This window comes from Eulemur rufifrons, chromosome 9, assembly GCF_041146395.1.
Source record: "Eulemur rufifrons isolate Redbay chromosome 9, OSU_ERuf_1, whole genome shotgun sequence".
NCBI classification, from domain to species: Eukaryota; Metazoa; Chordata; class Mammalia; order Primates; family Lemuridae; genus Eulemur; species Eulemur rufifrons.
This window is the reverse complement of record NC_090991.1, coordinates 9072603-9094822: the sequence shown is the minus strand read 5'-3', so window position 1 is coordinate 9094822 and position 22220 is coordinate 9072603. Positions and strand designations below refer to the sequence as shown.

Here is a 22220-nt window from a genome sequence, read left to right as displayed (position 1 = left end):
GGTCTGCGCACTCCTCCCCATCAATCATGCTCTTGCAGCCCTCCTCCCGGTACTCTCTCTGCTATCACCAGCACGTTATCAAAACAGGGTTGGTTTTTTTTTTCTGGCTTTTATTTTTAATATTAATATTCTCACACAAAAATCACTGAAAATAGGGGTAGGGTTGGGAAGACCCCTCTGCCCCTGGGGCAGAGAGACAGTGCAGTGCGAGGGGACGGGACTGTAAACCCCCCCACCCCTCCGCAGCCCCAGTATGGAGAAAAAACAACGTAAAGCCCCAGAGAAACTCACCCCGGGGTGTCCCTGCCCCAGTGAGGCCCTGGCCCTGGGCTGTTTCGCGCTTAAACAGAAAAGGGGGTGGGAGTGAAGGTCCGTGTTTTTAAAATTGGCCGGGGCTGGGAAGGACGGGGTTCCTTTTCCTCATAGTTCTTTCTTTAAAACCTTTAAATTTTTTTATTTTATTTATTTTTTTACAAAATACCATTTCAGTTCCCACTTCTTCCCCTACAGTACAGGAGTCGCTCACCCTCAGGCGGGGTTGGGGTCGGGTTGGGAGTGGGGGGACTGGTCCGAGAAAGTGCAGGACGTAGGGGAGGGGAGCGGGTTTGAGCACCATGAGAACCCGGCTGGAGCCGCGGGCGGACGGGAGACGGTCGGGCCGGGCCCGGACACACACTCGGGGGGCAGGGAGAGCCCGGCGGCGGGCGGTCCCTGGAGGGGCGGGCAGGATGGCTTCGGGGTGCGGGAGGTCGGGTTTTCCCAAAAATGAATAAATAGAGGTGAGTGGGACTGTTATAAATTAAAAACCAAAAACAAAAAAGAACAAAAAATACAAATCATAACCAAGTGAATAAACAGACATGTACAGGGGTCACAGCTAGCATTGGAAGTAAAAAAAAGGAGGTTCCGGGGGAGGGGTAAAGCCCATAGAAAGAATCTCATTAAAAACCTCGGCTGCCGTAAGTCTATGTACATACACTAGCCGCGTGCATCTGCGCCGGGCGGGCGGGCGGCTGGCAGGCGTGAGGGAACCCGTATGCGACCCCCGCCGCCGCCGGAGCCTGGTCCTTGTGTCTGTTGCTAGAAAGGCCAAAGTCGGTGAGGGGAGGCGCTGGGTGGGCGAGGGGCTGCCAGCACCCTCCCCCCGTCTCCCATTTTTTTTCCTTTTTTTCCTCATTATTTGTTAAAAAAAAAAAATTCTTAATAAATTAAGTGAGGGGAGCTGCCAATGGGGTGGAAGGGCTGGGCCCAACCCCCCTCCCGGCCAGAGGCGGGACCTAGGTCCAGCCCAGGCGTGTGCTGGTGGCCCCGCGGCGCCCTGCGCGGGCGGGCAGGCGGGCGGGGCGTCCGGCCTCATCGCGATGTGCTGGCCGGGGCCTGCGGGTGAGAAAGCGGTTTGGTTCAGCGGCGGGTGCGGGCTGCGCCCTCCACCCCGAGCGCGCCCCTCACCTTCCCGCCCGCCCGCCAGGCCCTCACCAGCGTGAAGGCGTCGTAGGCCTGCGCCAGCTCCTCAGTGCGGTACTGCTCCAGCACCACCACGCCCTGCAAGCCCGCGCTGCGGCGCCGGGCACAGCCTTCGCAGTGCACCAGGTACGTGTTGCGGCTGCCGTTCTCACTCGTCACAAACAGGATGTTGAACACCTCCACCTGGGACAGGGAGGAGGGGCAGTCACGGGGAGTCAGGGCCACTGTGGGTACCTCCAGGACAGGGGGAGCAGGAGAGCGGGCCCACTCACGTCGCACTCGTTGCAGTAATAGGCGGGCTCGTCCTTGACCCTGCCCTGGTAAGCGATTTTCTTCCCTGCCCGCACCAGGCTCTCCCGTTGCACCTGGCAGTGCTTCATGGACTGCAGGAGACAGAACCTGGGGAGCGGTGGGGGGGGTGTTGAGGCCAGGCTGCCAGCAGGGGGGAGGAGGCAGGGCAGAGTTGGAGCAAGGTAGAGGGGGTGGGGGCTTAGACCCCTGAGACCGCAGCTCCATAGCCTCCCCCTAGGGGGCCTCCCCTCTTTGTGCCTGGGTCAATCTCTGTCCTGAATATCTGTCACAGTTGAAATTTCACGTGGCTTTTGTCTATTTGGACCACAGCGAAATCAAGGTCTTGAGAGCAGGGACCTTCAGCCTCCCCAGCAGGTAACACTGTGGGGCACAGGACAGACATGGACCGAGAGAGCTCCAGACCCGGGTAGAGTCAGGCGGGGACAAGAGCAGGGACCAGGGCAGGTGGAGATGGACTCCCACCAAACAGGGTTCTCACTTGATCATCTTGAACAAGTCTGGGTCGCTGATTTTGACTGTTCGAGCCACGTTCCAGGACACGTGAATCATGGGTACAATGGATTTGACGTTCTTCACCTCGTTCCACTCATATCGTTCCAGGGCCAGCTGGTACTGATAGGCTGCAAGCCAGAGGGCATCACTACGGGATTCTCAACCAGCCCCCAGCCACTCAGGCCCAAGCCCCTTCCCTCACAGCTGGCCATCTTCCCAGTCCCCCCACCCCACCCCTGTGTGCTCACTCTCTAAGGGGCTCACTCCCCAGGGGCCCTATCCCCTCAAAGCTGAGAAGCCCTGCACCTGGCCCCACCCTCTCACCGGTGAGGGGCCCCACGTTCCAGGCGATGTTGTTGCACCAGCCAGTGGCCTGCACCCAGTGCACAGTCCCCGCGTTAATCCACACCAGGTCTCCCGGGCGCTGCACGAAGCGGTACACAGGGATATTGGATGCATAGAGGTCATCCAATATTGGCCACCAGGAACCCGTCAAGTAGTCCACGCCGTGCCTGCGGGGTGGCCACAGGGTCAGGTGGGAACCTGGAGACCGAGGGAGAGGACGCGGTGGGGTGACTAGCAGGGGAGTGGCACGCACCGGTCGCAGAAGGCGCTGATAGTCTCCCAGTAGTGCTCGTGCACCGCGAACCACTCACAGTCACCTGGGCCAATGTTGATGTTGACGGAGCAGAAGTTGTTGTTCTCTTGGTGGCCTGCAGGGGGCGACAGAGAACGGCATAGCTGGCCGGATCGGAGCTGCGATCCGCGACAGCCCCGCCCTCTGCTCTCATTGGCTGGCGGCTGACGGTCACCGCCAGCCCCTCCTCTAGCTCTTCCCGCAGGGCGCACCGGCGTGGAGCGCACCTGGCGTTCGGCTGCCGGGCACCTTCATGTACAGCTGCACTGTGTTCATGCCCAGGATGGTGTGGCCCACGTGGCTCAGCATGTTGCCCGTGGATGTTACCCGCATGAAGGCGGGCAGCTTCAGCAGCTCCTGCAGCTGGGGCTTCCACCTAACGTGCGAGGGTGAGAAAAGTGAGAGGCTACCCCTGATTCCCAGCCCAGCAGCACTCATGCCCCAGCTTTGCTGGCCTCAGCCCACTGACCGCTTGGCATCAGACAGGTCGATGTTGGTGCCAAACTTGATGATGTGATGGTTCTTCGGGTCTGGTGCGCTGCTGCGGAGGTGAAGAGCACAAGTTGGCGGAGAGCAAAGGGAAGGGAAAGAGTTAGGAAGGAAAGGGCACGTCTGTACTGTACCTAGGAGGGGTTCCTGTGGTGCTGTCCGGCTCTTCTGACTCCTCATCCTCACTCTCCTTCTCCTCCTGTTCAGCCGAGGAGCAGACAGGCCTGGGTGGGTGACCTTCCAGGAGCCCTCCCACCGCAGCCCCTGATCCCAGCGCCCTGCCTCTGCTCATGCTCGCCTCTCACCTGCAGCGACTCCTGGAAGGACGAGGCTTGGTACTGTGCGTACTTGGCAATGGTGGTGTGGGAACGGGAGCTCTCGCAGGGCCAGATCTGTCGTGTGCCAGTCAGATCCCAGTTCTCATCTGAGGGCTGCTGCACCTGAGTGCGCACTTCCACGGTGTGCTCGCCACTCGCCTCCACCAGCGTCTTGGTGGAGAAGAGGCCCAAGTCTGCAAGGGAGGGCCGAGCAGGGCGTCGGGGCAGAGGCAGAGGACAGGGACTGAGGACCCAACTGACCTTTTCCCTTCCTACTCCCAAGGCCTCTGACAGGATGGACAGTGGCTTGGCGGAGCTCAGCCCAGGAGGAATAGGCAAGAACCGCTAGCCCCACAGGAAGCTGGGAGGGCTGGCCTCTATCTGGCTTCTTACCAGCCCCCTTCCTCCCACAGCTGCTCAAGGCTCAGCCCCTCAACCAGAGTCCTCAGGTGTGCATTTGGCCATGTGTGCAGAGCACCTGGCACACAGTAGGTACTCAGTGAATAACAGCTTCTTTAAGTTACTACCGGATCCAACTAAAGACTTAGTTAAGTGAAAGCCTGAAATGTGCTTCAAATAACTCAGTGGGGGGAAGGGAGGATACATGGGTATAAAGGAAACAAGATTGATCCTTATATTTCTGTATGATTTCCTCTACTTTTCTATGTGTTTGGAATTTTGCACAATAAAACGTTGAAAAGCAAGCAATAGGTTTTCAAGAGTTTTCTAAAGTCTGTATTCTTTTCATCCTTAATCACTAAGAAAACCACAGTGACTCTTACCAGGCCCTGAAATATATCCCCTTCCCATCTGCCCACTGCTGGGAACAGACAGACAGAAGAAAAGCCCAAGGCCAGCTGACCCATCACTCAGAGCACTTCTCATAGCCACTGTCCTGGGTCTTTAAGTGTGGGGGTTCTCAGAGGGTCCTATATGCCCCAGATCCCTGCAGTCCTCTCCACACTTTCTGCCCCCCATACTCACTGAGCCGCAGGGAACCCGCCAGGCCTCTGATCACGGTGATGGGGTTTCGAGGGTCTGTACAGAATTGCAGCAGGACCGGCGAGAAGGCGTCCCGTTTGCTCTCCAGCTGAGAGACACCAGGAGAGGCTGCGGTCAGAACCCTGGCCCAGGCTCAGAGCACCCCATTCGCCCCCAACAGTGTCTTAGAACCCTCTGGCAGGGGTGGTTCTGAGGACAGATGGCACACATACATAGATGCTGGGTGTGGGGGGGTTGAGTTTTTCCCGGGGCAGCTTCTCCTCAGTGTTGATCTTCGGTTTCACAGACTGGGCAGGGGAAAGGTAGGACTCTCGAAACTTCCCCTTCACCTTGGCATTCCTGTGGGAGGACAGTGGAATGAGGACAGAAACATCAGGGTGATGGGGCCAAATGTGCAGCCTTGTGGGTGACAGCCCCCAACTCACTTGCTGGCACGCACTACATCAGCAGCACAGTGACTGATGGTGAGGTCTGCCATGCGCAGCCGCCGCTCCTCCACCTCAGAGGCAATAAAGGTCTCCTTGTCACCACTTTCTACCTTGATGAGCCGGATCTTCAGCTCCTTGGGAGGCCCCTCACTAAGTGAGCGCAGCTTCAGCATGTCAGCCCTGCTGACACACGGTGGCCCTGGAGCTTCCTCCCGAGCCTTCTTGCCAGGGACAGGGGCTGCTGGGGGTGTGGGCTGGGCAGAAGGTGCAGGGGTTGGTGGAGGGGCTGGAGCTGTGGGTGGCTTCGCCTTGGAGGCCCCGCCAAGATCAGGCCGGGCCTTCTCACGACCCTGGATCTCCTCACTCTGCAGGTCCAGGTTCCCCAGCACCCGGCGGCTCTTTTCTTTGGGGGCCTTGGCCTTAGCCTTTGCCCTGCCCTCACGGGGCCGGCGACCCACAGTGTCCTTACAAGCCCGCCTGTGCCGCCGATGCTCCTTCTGGTGCTCCTTCTGCCGCCGCTTACTGCTGCCTGACCCTGCTGCTGCCACCACCCCACCACTCTCCTCCTTGGCCTGCGAGGGAGGCAGCAGTCGCTCAGTCCCACTGTCCACTGGGCCTGCTGTGTCCACGGGGTCTGCTGGGTCTGTGGCACTCCGGCCCACCCGCTCCACAAGGGTCTCACAAGCCCGACTGATCTCTTCTAGCACCTCAGACTCAGAGCGAGCAGGGGGCAGCGGCAAGGGTGGGGGTGGCTGGGTGGGGGTTGTGGGGCCCGGGGCTGGCTCTTCGCCTGCCCTGCGCTCCCGGGCCCAGGGCCCGCTTGAGGTAGAGAACTGAGATGACGAGGAAGCAGAGGGCTGTGGGGAGCCCTGGGTGCTAGGGGCCGCTGAGGTGGGTGGCGGGATGGTAGCACCTGATGGGGGACCAGGGGAATACTGAGTGGTGGGCAAGGGCCCAGGCCGGGTGGGAATAGCTGCTCCAGTCCCCCGATAACAGTACTTTTGTCCCTCCAGCACGGAGGCCAAGGATTTGAGCAGGCTGGCTGGGCTGGCTGGCGGGGGTGGTGGTGGGGGTGGTGGTGGCTGTGGCTGGGGGGGTGGAGGGAACTTGGCTAGAGGCGGCGGTGGTGGTAGGGCTGGTGGTGGCTTCTTCTCCTCTTCCTGGGTGGCGGTGGCGGTGGTGGTGGTGGTGGTGGTGGTGGCGGCGGCAGCAGTGGGAGCAGTGGTGGTGGGGGCTGTGTCAGTGGGGAATGGAGGCTGCAGAGATGCAAAGGGCTCCTTTAGCGGGGGTGGGGGGACCACGCCTGCCTCCTGTTGTTGCTGCTCCTCTTCCTTTCGAATCGATTCGTCCAGCATCTTCATGATGTTGGCCAGCCCATCAGGTAGGATCTTGAATTCGGCTGGCTCCTCAAACTGGTCCTCCAGCGGGGTAGGGGGAAAATCAAAGAGTCGTGGGCCTCGGGCAGGCAGCTCCCCAACGCCGGGCGGCACAGGCTGGGGGGCTTTACTCAGGGGGCCTGGGGGTGGCCCTGGCCCCACCTCGGGGGTCTTTGGGAAGGAGACCCTGGGCCGGGGGCTCTCCGGGCGCCTGAAGCTTCCTGAGGTATTTTGGTGACAGGAAGAGGGAGGGGCTGGAGGCAGGGCAAGAGTCAGGGGTGCAAGAGGTGGCTCCTGGGGGCTCAGTGTTGGGCTAGGGGGCCGGGGAAGGGGGTCCATACTTCTGGCCAGATATGGAGGTGGGGGAAAGGACACAGGCCCAGCAGGGCTGCTACTGTGGCTGCCATTGTTGCTGCTGCTACTGCTGGTGGTTGGGGGAGTGGGAGGGGTGTGCGAATCCTGAGTGCCCACAGAAAAGCGGGGGGCCGGAGGCCCCAAGAAGCCCTCGCGGTGGGGAAGGGGTGGTGGGGGAGGGCAGGGGGGTCCCTCAGCCCCGAAGAAGAGCTCCTCTAAGATCTCTCCATCCTCTCGGGCTGCCCGGCAGGCCGGGCCCTTCAACCAGGCAGGGGGTGGGGGGTGGCGTAAAAGGCGGGGACAAGGGGGTGGAGGGGGTGAGGGGGGCCCAGGTGGCAGGGACAGGTGGGAAGTGGCAGCGGGAGCCCCCAAGAACGGTTTCCGACTGCTGTGTGCCAAGGGCCCCAGGCGGCCCTGGTGAGAGGAGACCTCCAGCGCGGGAGTTTGGTAATGGTCAGCGCCGGGCTGCAAGTGTAGGATGAGGTGGTCAGAGTGCTGCTCTGGCCACCTCAGACAAGCTCCACTGATCCCCCACTCCACCCTCTACCTGCAGTTGTCACTTACAATGCCTGGGTTTGGCTCCACACCCCGGAGACCGGTGTTGCTGCTGCTGCTGCTACTGCTGCTGGTGGTGGCGGTGCCGGGGAGGCCAGGGGGCCGGGAAGGGGCGTAAGGCACGCAGGCGGTGGTTGCTGCTGGTGAAACGCTGGAGTCCATCCGCGACCTCTGAACTCTGCTCTCTCTAAGGTCACTTCCGGGGGGACGGGTGGCAGGCAGGCAGCCATGGCTCTCTGCTCCTGGGGGGCGGGGGCCTGGGCCTGGGGGTGCGGCCGGGACCAGCCGGTGGCCAGGGGGGTGTGAGGTGTAGGCTGGAGCTGGGTATGGATATGGGTGAGGCAGCGAGTGCCGCTGCTCCTATGGGAGATAAATGAGGACACTGGGTAAGAGAAGAGCATGGGATTTGCAGGTAAGAGGTGAAAGGCAACATACAGGGGCTCACCTGGCGCTCTGGGGGCACTGAACCCTTGCGCTCGGGGCCCCAGGCATCTCCATGCAGGGTACTCCACAGTCCTGGCTTGGTCAGCTGAAATGGAGGACTGGTGGCCAGGCCAGGCAGGGGGGGTGGTGGTGGTGGTGGTGGTGGTGGCAATGGAGGTGGAGGCAGTGGCAGCCCTGGGGGAAGGCCAGTCTAGGAGAGAAAAGGGTGTGAGAATCCCGACTCTTTGCCCCAATCCTGCCTATTTACTGTCTGCTGGTCCACTTACAACCGTACCTGTTCAGAGTTGCAGCCTCTCCTGCGCTTGCCTCCAGGGCTGAGGCCCTCCTCCCCTGAGGGGCCTGAGAGTGCTGCAGGAGGCACAGGCTGCACCACTGGGGGTTCAGCAGCTCGCTTCACTGGGGGACCTCCCCGCTTGGCCACATAGTTCCGCTTGTGCTGAGGACATAAAGAGAAGAGAGAATGGCACAAGTGCAGGCCTAGTCCAACCCTCCTCCCTAGCCCACCCAGCCCCAGCCTCACCTCAAGGTGCAGCAAGTTCCACACTTGCTCCAGCGGGGGCAGGACCTTGGCTCGGTGCTGGCAGGAGCCAGCATGAAAGTTCCAGAGCTGGGCCTGGGGGAGCACAGGCAGAAGCAGACATAAGGTGGGGGCACTAAGCCAAAAGGCACTATCCTAGGCTACTATGTCCTGCCTCATCCTACCTGCTGCAGTCGGCCAATGCGGGGCCCCAGCTCAGCGAAGCTTCCTCCATATCGAAGGGCACTGTGGTAGCAGCGTATGGCCTCCTCACTATCATGCTCTGACTCGTACAGCTGCCCAAGCTGTTCCCATAGCCCTGGCTGGGCCGGTTCCCGGAGCAATGCCTGCACACAGCCATGCAGAGATTCCAGCTTCCCATGGAGGGGTCTTGGGGTGGGCGTCCTATAGAACAGAGCAGTTGATGGGGGGGGTCAGGCTTGCGGGAACTCTTTCAAGGCCCCAGTCTTACCTCCCATCCCCAGAACCTTCAAATCCCCCACTCACCCTGAAGCATAATATGGTTTGCTGGGGTGCCCAGAGCTACTGCCATGTGAAGGGGGTAGGGGAGCAGGGAGCAGGGGCTGCCCGATGCTGGCTGAGCATCTGGAGGGAGAAGAAGTCTGTTATGTACAGCAAGGAGCAGTCTTGTCCCTGCCTAGAAAGGAGAAGACTAAGGGAATAAGAGTGGCTGAGGACTGCACAGAGGCCCACAGAATAAAACCCACAGAGAATGATGACATGGAGATTAAGGGATATAGAAAATGAGAATATGAATGCCTGGAGAAGGAGAAACGGCCCAAGTTCTCACCTGCCTCCAGGCAGCCATGCACTACGAGGAGGGGGATGAGGCGGGCAGGAGCTCCAGGCCCCAGCACAGCTCAGGCCCCCAAGGGCAAAGGCTTCCCGTGCAGCGCGGGCCCCTGGAGGGTCCACTGCCCGATGCATCCAGCCTGAGTGGGAATAAGAGATTATACTCTTACTGAAGGCTAAACCAGAGCTGCCAGTGTAAATCCAGCCAGCCCAGCCCCAGACTTTCCCTTACCAGGTCAGCAGTGGCCCCAGGAGCCCTGGAGATCGGGCACGGCCCCCTGCCCCAGCTCTCTGGGACGATGGTCCGGCTCCAGCCGCTCTGACGAGAGTGCCCAACTGCCCCAGATGGCCGCCTGGGGCCTTTCACAGCCAATTCTATAGAAAGAACGAGAAAAGGGAGTGAGGTGAACTGGCCAACACACAGGGCCCAGGAGCTGGGTTGGGCTGCCTGTGGCACCCACAAGTCTGTCATTTGTGGCTTTCCCTAAGGGGAGGCCCACCAGACCTAAGGAGCCCCTACAGGGCCAGAAGAGTGGCTAGGAGCCGAATGGCCAGTCGGTGGGACAGGGTGGCTGCACTGCCAGATTTCCAGTCCGAAGCCACAGAGGCTGACCGGCAACGCCGCCGCTTACCCGGCCTCCGTGGGAGCGTCCTCTCACCGCGCCGGCGAGCTCCCAAGATCTGGCCAATCACAGGACTTCCTCTCTCCTCAGAAAGCCAATCATCACCCGCGTCTCCGCCTCAGTAACAGCCTGGCCGGAACCAATCGCAGCGAGGTTAGCCCGGCAGGCAGCGGCCCCGGGAGGAGGGGCGGCGGAGCCGGTCTGACGGGCTCGGCCCGGGGTGACCCCGATGTGACCCTGCGGCTCCCATCTAGGGTCCCCATCTTGGTTCTGACACTCGGGCCGGCAGGGCAAGAAGGCCAGCAAGGACTAGACGCGTGCGGGTGACGGCAGCGAGTCGCACACTCAGGCCGGCCTGGAGGAAGACACTACCCGCAAGGCTCGAGCAGCCACTGAACCACCACCGGTGATCCCGGCCAGACCTCTCCAGTCGCCCTCCTCCCAGTCACCGCAAGACTGACGGACTGCAGACGGATGCAGAACGCAAAGACGTCCCTCCCCTTCTCACTTCACCTCGTCCAGTGACTGACCCCCCCCCCCCACCAGCGCCCCTGGGAACTGCTCAGGACTGGCCAGCCACCGCGACTTCTACGGCACCCAAACCCTCCCACGCCGCTAGCAGAGCATTCCACTCCCCCAACACCCGACCCCGACCCCAACCGTGGTCAATCCCCCAGCCTCATACCTAGTTCCTCCAGCTCCTTCACTTTCCCTGGCTCTCTGGGTCTTCAATACTGACCGACCCCCAAAGCAAAACTCCTCCTGTAATCCCCCAAATTCCGAGAAGTCGCGCACCGCAGTCCCGAGTGGCCCCTCTCTCGTGGCTCCGGTATCCTCTATGCCCTTCCCCGCCGGGGCCACGCGGTTCCCCACGGCCCACGTGGCCCCCGCCCCCCAAGGGAGGGGGGATTTCGGGGGTTGCCCGTGACGTGGCTACTTGCGCAGCGGAAGCAGTGTGTGTAAGTGTGGGGGGGTCTTAAGGGAGGGAGGAGGGCGGGGCCCGACAGGCAGTGACATCACCCTTGTCCCACTCTCACCGCCCACTCCCTTAAAGAACCCAGAACCCGTTTCACTTCCTCCTTCACGCCCCCCCACCCCTTCCCGTTGGTACTGGCATAGACCCACGAAGGACACAGCACTCCCGTCTTCTGGGCACCTTCCCTTTAGCCCTAGCTCTTCCTTCTCGCCTTTCTAAACCCAGGAGCTGCGTCCCCGCGCCTACCCGGCGTCCCCGCAGGTAGGGAGCCGGCTCCGCTCCCGGGATCGGTCCATTGAGAGTCTAGAGTACAAAGAGCGGCGAGAGGCGAGTGTCGAGTACAAAGCGGCGGGGGCGGGGCCAGTGCTCCAGCTGGAGCAAGCGCCGGGCAGGAAGCCGGGGGAGAGTGAGCGACCAGGGGCTGGGGGCGGCTGGAAAGTTCGCCTTCGCTAAGAGAAGTCTGCGCTGTGGGGAAATTTCCACCCAGCCCACAAAGGCAGACGGGTTTCTGGTGAAAAGAGCCTTCCCTCCTGCAGGGGCAAGGTCGTCTGTTTGCAAGGAAACGCTTGGACCCTACAGGTCTCAGACGTGCCACTCTCGGCCGAGCCCTGGTGGGCGCTTGGGCCCCGCGGACCTTCTCCTGCAGTTCAAGCGGAGTTTCCGTCAGAACTCTCTTCACCAGAGGCAGCAGCCTTTCTATCAGTTATCAAACACTGGCACTAGTACAGCGTTTAAATGCGGTCAAGTATAGCCCTGACTAGCTGCCCCCACCCAAATCCCGGGGTGGGGGTGGGGAAACCCATGCATCAGACATAGGGAAATGGGGAGCTGGGAGACCAGACATCAGAGGAGCAGATCCCTACTTGGAAGTGGTGCCGAGGGTGCTGCCAGTTACCAGGAAATGCAGCTTCCCCTTCTGCGATGATGACACTTCCCCTCTGCCACTTCCCCTTTCCCACGGGGAACTGACTCAGCTTTCCCTAAATCAGCGATTCCTGTCCCTCAAGCTGTGGTCTTCCACCTTTATCCACACGCCCTCACGCCTGTTCCCAGGAATACAAAGCCCTCACTTGAGGACAAAACTTCCTGTACACTAAACACACACTCACTCGCGCCAGCCACCTCGGATCCTTGTCCCCACCCGGGACCCAGGCGCCTGACTCCTCATCCGCCCCCCATACAAAGCCCTCCCTTGGGGTCTGATTCAGGCTTGGGATGGGGGAGTGTGAGTCACCCAGAAAACCTTCCCATATTCCCACTGACTCAGCCCCCGCCTCCCTGAACACACACAGACACACAGTCAGAGGCAGACACAACTCCTCAGCCCACACACTGCTCACCACCGGTCCCGCGGAATTTCCCCTCTCGTCTCCCCCCGCCACAATGGCCCCTCCCCGCGCCGGCAGCCCAGACGCCGTGCTCACACCTGTTCCCCGGCCGGCTCGCGGTCCACTCTCACCTCCACTCTCGCTTTGGAACAAGAATAGCCCTCCCTGACTCCCAGTGTCCATACTAACCAAAGGCAGGGGACAACCACAGGCAGGCACAAAGACACCCACAGACTCCTCGAAGACAGACGAGAGACGCACAAGGCCAGAGCCAGGCTGGGGAAGCGAAACACTTCTGGGGCTGGCATTCCAGCCTCTTCCAACTCGACCCACAATCCCGGGAGCCAGCCGCTCTGAAAGGGTTAATTCTGCTCCTGCCGAGGCCACGCCCTCTCCATCCGGGCACTCCCGGCAAAGCCCAGCTCCGCCCCCAGCATCCGGGCTCTGGACTAGGGACTTTAACCTACCGCACCCCCCCGCACCCCCGCCCCCCACAGCCCCAAGAGAGAACCACTCCATCAATCACACCCACTTAACTCTCTCCGAGCTTGAGGCCGAGGAGCCTCTCCGCGCGGCGCCGCAGCCGCGCGGGACGCGTGGTAAGAAGCCTGAAGAGCGCCCGCAAACTCACAAGACAGTCAAAGACAAGACCCCGCAGATAGGGTTTTACCGAGCAGGCAGTTAGCGGGCACGCTGCACGCGCGCAGAGGTGGGGCGGGTCCAGGACCCTCGCCGCATCCCGTCTGCCCGTCCTCATTCTGCCTGGTGGAAGCGAGGGGTTACAGGCTCGCTTCTTACCTGGGGGAGGGGGAGGCGGAGGGGAGGGCTGCCGGCGGAGGCTTCGCTGTGACTCAGCCACCCGGGCAGGCCGCCCGCCCGGGATTCCCTTCCCCAGCCTTCCCCCGCTGCCGGCCCCACCCCGCCCCCCACCGAGGAGTGACGGTGCCGGCCCCGGCCCGCTATGTGTCACTGCAGGCCTTGTGTCTGCCTCTGACTGAGCGCTGTGTTCGTCAGTCTGTCTGACACGGTCGGCTGTGTGTGGGTCCCGGTGTCTGTCTCCATGTGCACCTGCATATCTGCTCATCTTGTCTCCCACAGTGCCTGTGTCTGACGCGTTCCTGTCATTATCCCTGTCTACACGACTCCGCGGGGTTGTCTCTGTCTGTGTGTCTGCCTAGCTCCTGTCTCGGTCTTTTGTCTGGGTCTGCCTCTGCATCACTAGCGTGATCACGTGTGTCTCTGCACATGCCCTTCTGTGTTTGCCTTCATGTTCCTGAACAGAGTCAAGGAAACATTGGAGCGGGCTGACCCTGCTGACTCCTCACTTCACTCCCCTGAATCCTGATGTCTGGCTGGGTCAGTGATCATTCTATTTGAGTGAAGTATTTTGGGGGTCTGTCTGCCTTCAATCAGTTTCTGTCCCATCCCTCAACATCCCTGCTTAGCCTCACAGCTCCCTGAGGCTCCCATTATAATGATAATTGCTAACATTTAGTGAATATTTATTGCATGCCAAGAATTACATTAAGCACTTTATGTGGATTTTTTTTTACTCTTTCCCAAAACCTGACATAGGAGGTACTTTGGTTACCCCATTTTACAGATTAGGAAATTGAGGCTCAGAGTGGTTAGATAATTTGGCCAAGGTCATTCTGCAAGTAAATGGAAGAACTGGGCTTCTTTCCAGAGCCTCATTCTTACCACTTTTCTATACTTCCTGTGTCCTATTCTCCCTCACATGGTTTTATTTTCACAGGCCATCTTCCTTTCAGCTCTACCCCATGTTACCATCCCAAATGTCTTATGTCCTCTAGAAAAGGTGGGGGTAGGAGGCTGTGCTTAAGATTTCAGAAGCCATAGATTTCTTGGCAATGAAGCTTATTCAGTTAACACATTATTCAACACAAATCCACTGAGGCACCCCAAAGTGCAAACCATCATGCCAAACAGTAAGAAATATGTAGATGAAAACCACACAGGAAACACAATGAGTAATGGGGAAGAGTAACACACACTCAGAGAACTTAAGTCCTTGGCCTAGGGATCATTTTCCCTTTTCTCCCACAGAGGAATAGGAAATGAAGCAGGGCCTGGATAGAGAACTGGCAGGAGAGTGGGAAGCAGAAGAGGATTAAGACTTAGTGCGGTGAACACTATATAGTTCAGTGGGGAGACAATGGACACAAGGGATCTGGAATAAAAGGTGAGATACCAAGTTCGCTGTGGCCATAGTAAGCTGTTGTGGCAGTGTTCTCCATTATCTCCCCAAATCAATTTCCAAACACTCTCTATAAGCCAGGCTATTCAACAACTCTTACAGGGGCAAAGCCCTTCCCCTCCCAAGAAAAAATTCCTCCAGGGTCTCTCACATCCACTTTTCAGCTTGCAAACTCCAGCTTAACTCAATAAGCAACTGAGCTGTAGCACTTGGGGTGGAGGGCGGAGATTTTTGGGTGGTAGTGGAGAGGCTGGTGAAGCACAGGGCTGAACCATTCACAGGAGACGCGGGGGAGGTCCATAAACCAGGAGGGCTGAACCACTCAAACACCACATGGTGGGAGGAAGCTCAGAATTGGACTGGACCATTCTGAAGAGTGGGCATGATCCATGATCCAGATCATACCAAGCATCTTCAACCATGTAGTGCAGAGTTGGACTGTTGAGGGGAGAGGGTCACCCAGGGGCAGGACTTACCAGATGGAGTTGGTTGTGCACTGTCTCATTGGAACCAGTGTCCCAGCAATGGGGTACAGCAAACCACGGTGGTGGGGTGGGCAGTGCTATGGGGCTGGCATGGTGCCTGAGGGGAACCTAAAAGAAAGAAGTCAGTTAGAGGTGGGGTCTCCCAGGCTGGAGAATTTCCCTGTGCTCCCTGTCCCCTCATTAAGGAGAGACCTGGCTTTGGGATTAGATAGGATGGGAGACTCTGTTTCCATGGCAACCAGAAAAAGCCATCTCCAAAGTGGTCCTCCAGCCTTCCCCTTTAGGACACAGCCTGGACCAGATCATAAGAGGGGCATGCTGTAGCATCTGAGTAAGTCTACACTGGACACCCAACCCATGATCGTTCTTCTGACTGGACCCTTCTGCTGAGACTCCCTGGCCCCTGGCATCTGTACTGCTGCCCTGACATCTGTACACAGACCAGTTTGAGTCCTAGCCCCAGGGCATGCAGACCCTCTTCTTTTAGCTCTGTGTCCCCTCCAACCTTATCAAGACACCAGACAGTCAACCCCACCCTCTGGACTCTGCCTCCTCTTCTTCCCTGGGGCGGGTACAGGCAGGTCTTGGCTAGCAGCACAGGTGGCCAGACTAGATGAACGGGCCCAACAGGGAGGTGCCTTCCTCCCCTGCAAGAACTATGACTCTGGGCCTGAGCCTGTAAGTGGCCTCTGCTGCAAGCCTCCCCTCCATCCCACCCCTCAAGGCCATATCCTGTTTCCCCATCACCTCCTTCCTCTATGTGGCCAAGAAGGTGTTAGAGGCCCATGCCCTTCCTTCCCAACCCTTAGAGACAAGAGGCTAGGTCTTTTAACATAAGTCCAAGGCCAAGAATCAGATGTCCATCCAAGGTTTAGAACTAAATCAGCCCTCACCTCAGACTTACTCCCCAGAGATCTATGTTTTCTGCTCCCTTACTCATAGTTCTCATTCTCTGCCCTTACAAACCCATACTCTTGGGCTCCCAGTCAAATCTCTATTCCCTGTCCTTCCAGCCCCCATCCTTACCCCTGCCCCAGGGACTCAGGCCTCTGGCCCCCAGCCTCCATGATGCAATGTGCCGCAAGCTTCCTTGGCTGCTGATGACACTGCCCCCAGGGAGGTCCTATTTCTGACCCATGCAAGGCCCCTTCACTGGGCCAGGGTAGTGGTCAGCTGAAGGCTGGAGAGGCCAGGCAAGCAAGGCCCTTCTGCTGGAGAAGGGAGCTTGACGCTAGAACCCTCTACAACAGGGAGACTCAGAATGTGGGACCAGGGAGTGTGTAATGTATACACTGTAACATTTGTGTATGTGGTTGTGATGGGGGCAGGGTCTAGTCTAGAGAGAGGGGAGTGGGCAGGCCTTAGGACAGACCAAGAGGAGGTGTGAGGGGCAGCCAAGGGGGTCAGGGGTGTGTGTGAGGGGTGTCTGGACACCAGAGTGGGGGAGGGGCTAATAGTCATTTAAAGGGCCAGCCCCAGAGCTTTAATCCCTCACCAGCCCTGGCCCCAAGCCGGAGGCTGTAATTCATCTGTCCAACAGCTGGGGTGTGTGTGTGTGTGCGCGTGTGTGAATGTGTGTGTGTGTTGGGGGGGCATGTGGACGGGAAGGGGGAGCTGGGGGAGGGGCTGGGGCTTTCTTGTGCACAGAGCCAAACAACAAAAGGGGAAGCTGAAGGGCGAGCTCCAAAGTGCCCAGGCCAGGCTGCTGACCTGCAGACCTGCTGGTGGCCCCCACCTGGTGGCTGACAGACTCTGTAGTTTGGACTTAGGATTCTTGGCCAAGGAGTCCATGTACCCAAAGGTGGGGCCCTGGAGAAAGCACAGGCTAAGCACCCCGCAGGCAGGCTGTCACCCCTCCTTGCACCTTCCCAGCCACAGCACTGTCCCAGACCTGGCAGGCCTGGCTACAGACTCAGCCTCAAATGCCCTGCTCACCAGCCAAGCCTCCCTAGACAAGGCCTGCCGGCTCCCCTGCCTGCCGGCACAGGGTGGCAGCGGACACACCGAGGCTGTCCCTTTAAATCATTACCACCCTTGAATGTGTGGACGAACCAAGGGCCCTGCCCCCCAGGCAGGCGGCTTGCTACCTCCCCCCAGAAATGTGAGGGCCATTTAAAGGGACAACAGAGAGGCAGCCAGGTCTCTAACTGACCCCCACCCCCACCCTATACACACACACACACACACACACACACACAGCCCCTCTCCCCAACGACAGGGGGCCCTTGCCTCTCCAGGGGGCCCCCCAAATTCCGGTTTTCTCCCCACCCCTAGATACTGCTAGAAGGAGAAGGGGGGCCAGAGTTGGGGGGGCAGGGAACTAGAGGGAGGGAGAAAAGGACAGGTACTCCCTCCTCCCCCAAAACCCCAGGAGACAGGTTGGAAGGGAGCAGGAGCCCGGAGAAGCAGCGAGACAGAGCCCCAAAAGGCGCCTAGGGCAGACCTAGGGCGCACAGGCTGTTGGATGAGGTGAAGAGAATCAGGCTGCACGAGACGGCGGCGCAGCCAGCGGGCGACAAGCCCAATTGGGGGCGATGGAACAAGGAAGACCAGGGAAAAGAGGCAAGGCCAGGGGAAACGGGGAGACGGAAAGGGGGAAAGGGGTCATCCGGGAGGGTGTGGAGGAAAATCCGAGCGGGGAGGGTGAGCCAGGCCAGGGTTACCTGCTGGGTGTCTGTCCCCCGGCGGTGCCCCCGGAGTCCGGGTAGGGAGGGGGGGGAAGCAGCGGGGGCGGGGGAGTGGGGGCTGGGGGGGCGGGGGAGACGGTCCCTCCTCTGCCTCCTGGGCCTGCCCCGGCGCTTGCAGCCTCTGCCTCCCTCCCTCCTCCTCCCCGTCCCTGAGTCCCGGAGTCAAACAAAGAACTGTAGCAGGCTCTCCCCAACCCCCTCCCTCCTCCTCCTTCTCCTCCTCCTTCTCCTCCTCCTCCACCTCCTCCTCCCCTCCCTCCCTCCCCACCAGCAGGCTCCCTCCTCCTCCCTTCCGGTCTCTTCCTTTAACTACCCGCCCCCCCCAGCCCCCCAGCCCCCTGCACTAGTCTCTCTCCACCCACCCACCCCAATCTTTTACACACCCCTCAGCCTAGCCCTTTCCCGGCTAGAGAAACTGTGGAGTCCCTTTGCAAAATGAAAGGTTCCAGAGAACAACATGGGAAGGGACTGGGGTCTTGCTTCAAAATTAAGAACCATAATACAATTATTTTATGTTCAAAGCCAAAGGAATAGTCTTAGCTATTTCTTCTCCGAGAGTAGCAAAAAATAATCCTAAATAAAGCAATACAAATCTGTGTAAAGCCCTCATCAAATAAAGTGCACAAAGCAGTCACAGCTAATCCCCAGCACCCCCACCTCCAAATTAACACAAACTATCCATTTCTCCCTAACAAACTCCTAAGGTCATGGTTAGTTTGGAGTAGGTCTACCACCTATAATAATAAAAATAACAACTAACACCATTTAATAATAAAAGTATTTGATAACAACGAGCATTCATTCAGTGTTCATTCTGTGCCAGGCACTGTGCTAAGTGCTTTGCATAAATTGTCTCATTTTTTTCCCATGGGCCTTGAAGGTAGGTATTGATATTTAAATTTTCCAGATTAAGAATATGAGGCTCATCAAGGTTGTGACCTTTCCAAGTCCCAATAGCCACTAAGTGGCAGAGCTGGGATTAGAAACTAGGTCTGATCTGACTACCCAAACTCTAAGGTACACAAAGGCAGAAACTGATTTTTTCCAATACCATCACCAACCCCAAGACTCTATAGAGAAAGGCAGCCATAGCTGTCAACTGAGACCTCCCCTGAGATGCCACAAACTGACTTACCCACCTACACAGTATAATGACCCTAACTTTTCAGCCTAATACTGTTTCTTGACCCTTTTCCTCAACTGTTTGCAGAGGGGTGGGGATGTGCCATAGATTAAGGGGACATCAGGCATGAGCTGGTGTCCAATGAATCCCCCTAACTACACACAACTTTTCTCCTGGGGGTAGCTATCTTGACAACCACTCCCACTCCACATCAATGTGGGTGGGAAGGGGCCAATGGGACACTTGGCCATGCAGCAGGTGGGAAAGTAAAGAGACTGCTGGGAGGCTCTCTCTGGGGGCGGGGGAGTGGAGGCTTGGAGGGGAAGTTCTTCTGTGCCAATCTAGGGAAAAGTGACCCAAGGTTCTCTCAGCCCAGCAACTGGGGGCAAAGTCTTTCAGCCACACCACACCCGTGCCCCTCCCCCTCCCAAAACTCCAGGCCGGGGTTTCCCACCTGCAGGAGGCTAAGGCCAAAGGAAGAGAGAAGGGAAAGAGATGGCACGGGACTGGAACTGGACTCAGGGCAGAGGTGGGAGGGAATGGAAGGAGGAGGAGACCTCATTGCCAGGCAACCATCCCAGGGCACGTGCACTGGTGACATCATCCCAGGCCACCTCTAACACAGACCTTTGACCCCTACGGGTCTGCGGGGTCTGCTGGCTGAGCTTCCTGGGAAACAGCCTTAGGCCTTCTGGGAACCCAAAAAAGAGACCCAGGCGTCCTACCTTCACCTCTTTTACCCTCAATACGACTCAATCCCAGGGACTCGGCCTCTCGCTTGCCTCCGCTCCTCCGCCTCCAGCCCTGACCTCCCAACCCACATTTCTGACAGGAGTCTCGACACGCCTCTCAGAGATATAGTGCCTCATCTCTCTTGGGCGAGATCTCGGGTGGGGGGTGGGGGACGGGGAATGGGGGCACCGGGTCCCGCGGGGCTCCGTCTCCCATCTGCGGGATCCCCCCGTGCCCCATCCGGCCGACAGCCATAATCTGTCTGGGTCCCCAACTGTCCCGCCCCTCCCCGCGCAGTTCCAGGGCGGAGTCTGTGGAGTTGAAATCAGGACACGGCGAGAGGAAGAGTTATGTAATCGGGAGAAGCAGAGAAGGACGAGTGGAGACGGGGACAGACAGCCTGAAAGGAGCCGAGGGAGGTGTAAAGAACACCAGGGCGAGTAAGGAGGAAACGTTAAGGATGGCAAGGCTTTTGGTGCACATCAAAGAGCAGGAATTCATGCGAAGAAGGGGCGTGATGGCCCAGAGGAGTCACCTGGGCAGTCCGGGGCTTCCCCGCAGCGCCCTCCCCCGCCAGCAACAGCAGCTGGGCCCGGGCGACTGAAGCCTCGGGAAGGGGCTCTGGTACCCGCTCCCTTTCTCTTGGGGAAGCGACCTAAGCCAGAGCCCGGGAAGGCAGTGCCTGAGCATATGGGGCCGGAAACCACAGCTCCGCCCAGCCCACCTGGGAGCGTGGGGCGCCAGCTGGGGGGAGGTGGGAACAGGTAGCTGGCCCTCCCAAGCAAGGCTGGGCATCAATGGTCGCGACCCAGTGAAACAGTGCTGACCGACCCAGACGTCTGAGTCCCCAGGGGCTGAGGAGCGCAGCCCTGTGCTGGTTTACCCAGACTCCAGACGGGGAGCGGGTGGCGGCGGGTGGGGGGAGGGGGGAGGTGGCTCGCTGCGCAGGCGCAAGGGGGTGCAAGGGCGCGTGCGATGAAACGGGGGGTGGGCGCGAGCGTGTGGGAGTGCACGTGCGGGTCCCGGGCAGCTACCTCCTCCCTTTCTCCACCTCTTCCCCTCCTCTCTCCCTTTTCCAGTCGCTCTATAATGCCCTTTCCCCATTGGCTGCCAGGGCGCTGATGTCAGGGACGTCCGGTGGAGTGGATTGGACGGACGGGAGAGTTAGGGAATCGGGCTCCCGAGTCTCGCTCTCCAGTTACTCTGGCAACAGGGCAAGCAAGCCCCAGGAGGGAAGGGGAGCCGAGGTGAGCGCCGCGCCTTGGTCCCGCCCCCCGCTGGGTAACCGCTTAGTCCTTTTCGGTTGCAGCGCAGCTCGCTGCTTCTCCTCCTACCTCCTAGGGTTTTCCTAGGCCGGGGAACCAGGGGTCCTGCCTTCAACCTGCCCCACAGTCTCCAAGCCCCCCACTCTCTCTAACCCCCACCCATGTCACAGCCACAAGCCACAAAAGACAGGAAGCGAATCTACGTTGCTTAGTAACCAAACCGCTTGCCCCCCTCCCCACTATTTACCCCAGCCTGCTCTCCATCCTATGCCCTTTGCCCTGCTGCCCGCAATTTCCTGTGAGGGGGCCCAGGTGACACGAAGTCAAATGAGGGCCTCAACCCACCTTTCCCTCAGGCTGGGACGGGGGGCTTCAGCTGCTCTCATGGTCACAGCCCCCATTCGTACTGCCCTCAGCTCTAGCTGTGCGTCTCGCCCTCGCCATCTCGTGGCTACATTGGGAAGGTTCGGCATCTAGAAACCATTGCGAGGCATTTGAGGGTTAGGGAACCCGAGACTGCAGAGTGGGGGCAGGCCCAGGGATGAGGAAATTAGCGGACGAGGCCGAGAGGGAGGTGAGGCGGGGTGGAGTGGGATGGGGGCGAAGGCTACCGCTAGAAAGCTCTTGGGGCTCCTGGTGGGAAAGTCAGGCTGAGCCCATATACCTGACCCGTGGAAAGAAGTGGTGGGAGACTTGAAATGGCCCCGGAACCGGAGACACCCCTAGTCTGACCACATCTGACCTTAATGGGCCATCGCATTGACCTCTCTGCAAACTCTGCCTTTTAGTCTTGCCCTTCAGTTAGAACTGCTGCACCCGGCCCTGGGGGAACTGGGAGTCCTTTCAGGCCCTTCTTGACATCTGGAACCCAAGACATCTGCCTCCCAGTTCTTCTCCCACCCCCGCCCTGTTCTTTTGTAGGAGACCTGGATGTCCTGCGCCCCAGTCTTTTTCCCAGTGCCTTTCCCTAGACGCAAACGTCCATCCCCAGCTCTACCCCTCCTACGACTCAGGCGTCCCGCCCCCTGCACGGAGATGGTTTCCCTCTTTACAGACGTCCTCGCGGCTCCCCGTTACCTGATTCTGGGGGGGTCCCAGGTGCTCAGGCTTCCCAAGGTCTCCCAGGGGGTCGAGCGGCCCCCCCTCTCCCAGGCTGGGGCTGGGGGGGGCCGCTCCGCCCAATGGCGCAGTTGGATTTTCCAACACAAACACCCGCACCCCCGTTCCCCCAGCCCCGCCCCGTTCTCGTGGTCCCGCCCCTCCTTGCGCTGAAGTCGCTTTCTGCCGCTCCGCCCCGCCTTCTGCCGGTACCGCTAGCCTCAGAGCCGGTGTTGGTTAGGATGCCGGGCGCGGGGTGCAGGGTACAGGGTGCAGTGTAAGGATTCAGCCCTGATCCCTGCCTGACCAAACCCCTATTCCATTTGGATCACGCGCCCTTCTAAAGTAAGCCCCGCCCCACCCACTCAAGTCCGGCCCCGAGATTTAGCCACACCCTCTTTAGGCCCCGGCGCCCTGCCCATTCGCTCAAGGCCACGCCTCCTTTCCTCTCAAGGCCGCCCCTCTTCCTTTGCTCCTTTCCCGGC

General features: G+C 59.4%; 1 protein-coding gene across 5 annotated transcripts; it reads right to left on the bottom strand.

Annotated features, from left to right (window-relative positions):
* Nucleotides 1-109: 109 nt before the first annotated feature.
* KDM6B (lysine demethylase 6B) lies at nt 110-21788 on the bottom strand. Of its 5 annotated transcripts, XM_069482030.1 has the most exons (24): nt 17494-17556; nt 14822-14938; nt 9833-9952; nt 9433-9575; nt 9199-9340; nt 8895-8993; nt 8573-8792; nt 8391-8483; nt 8145-8306; nt 7872-8060; nt 7436-7786; nt 5139-7336; nt 4926-5052; nt 4696-4801; nt 3700-3905; nt 3529-3593; nt 3375-3446; nt 3133-3281; nt 2867-2981; nt 2593-2780; nt 2255-2396; nt 1737-1863; nt 1477-1647; nt 110-1377 (listed from the first exon to the last, which is right to left on the bottom strand). In XM_069482030.1, exons 5-24 carry the CDS (start codon nt 9333-9335, stop codon nt 1354-1356), a joined length of 4941 nt encoding a protein of 1646 aa, XP_069338131.1. In that variant the 5' UTR covers nt 9336-9340; nt 9433-9575; nt 9833-9952; nt 14822-14938; nt 17494-17556; the 3' UTR covers nt 110-1353. The 5 variants fall into 5 exon arrangements, with proteins under 5 accessions (XP_069338131.1, XP_069338127.1, XP_069338126.1 ...); XM_069482026.1 differs by lacking the exons at nt 110-1377; nt 17494-17556 and adding an exon at nt 21715-21788 and having other exon boundaries at nt 1392-1647; XM_069482025.1 differs by lacking the exon at nt 110-1377 and having other exon boundaries at nt 1392-1647.
* Between the last annotated feature and the right edge of the window lie 432 nt (nt 21789-22220).

Excerpts from the sequence above, each read along its gene's own strand:
- KDM6B (XM_069482026.1), bottom strand. The coding sequence starts at position 9,335 with ATGCATCGGGCAGTGGACCCTCCAGGGGCCCGCGCTGCACGGGAAGCC. Across the intron at positions 8,061-8,144 it reads GAGGCTGCAACTCTGAACAG|ACTGGCCTTCCCCCAGGGCT; the intron begins GTACGGTTGTAA and ends TTTCTCTCCTAG. Across the intron at positions 7,337-7,435 it reads TGGAGCCAAACCCAGGCATT|CCCGGCGCTGACCATTACCA; the intron begins GTAAGTGACAAC and ends CTACACTTGCAG.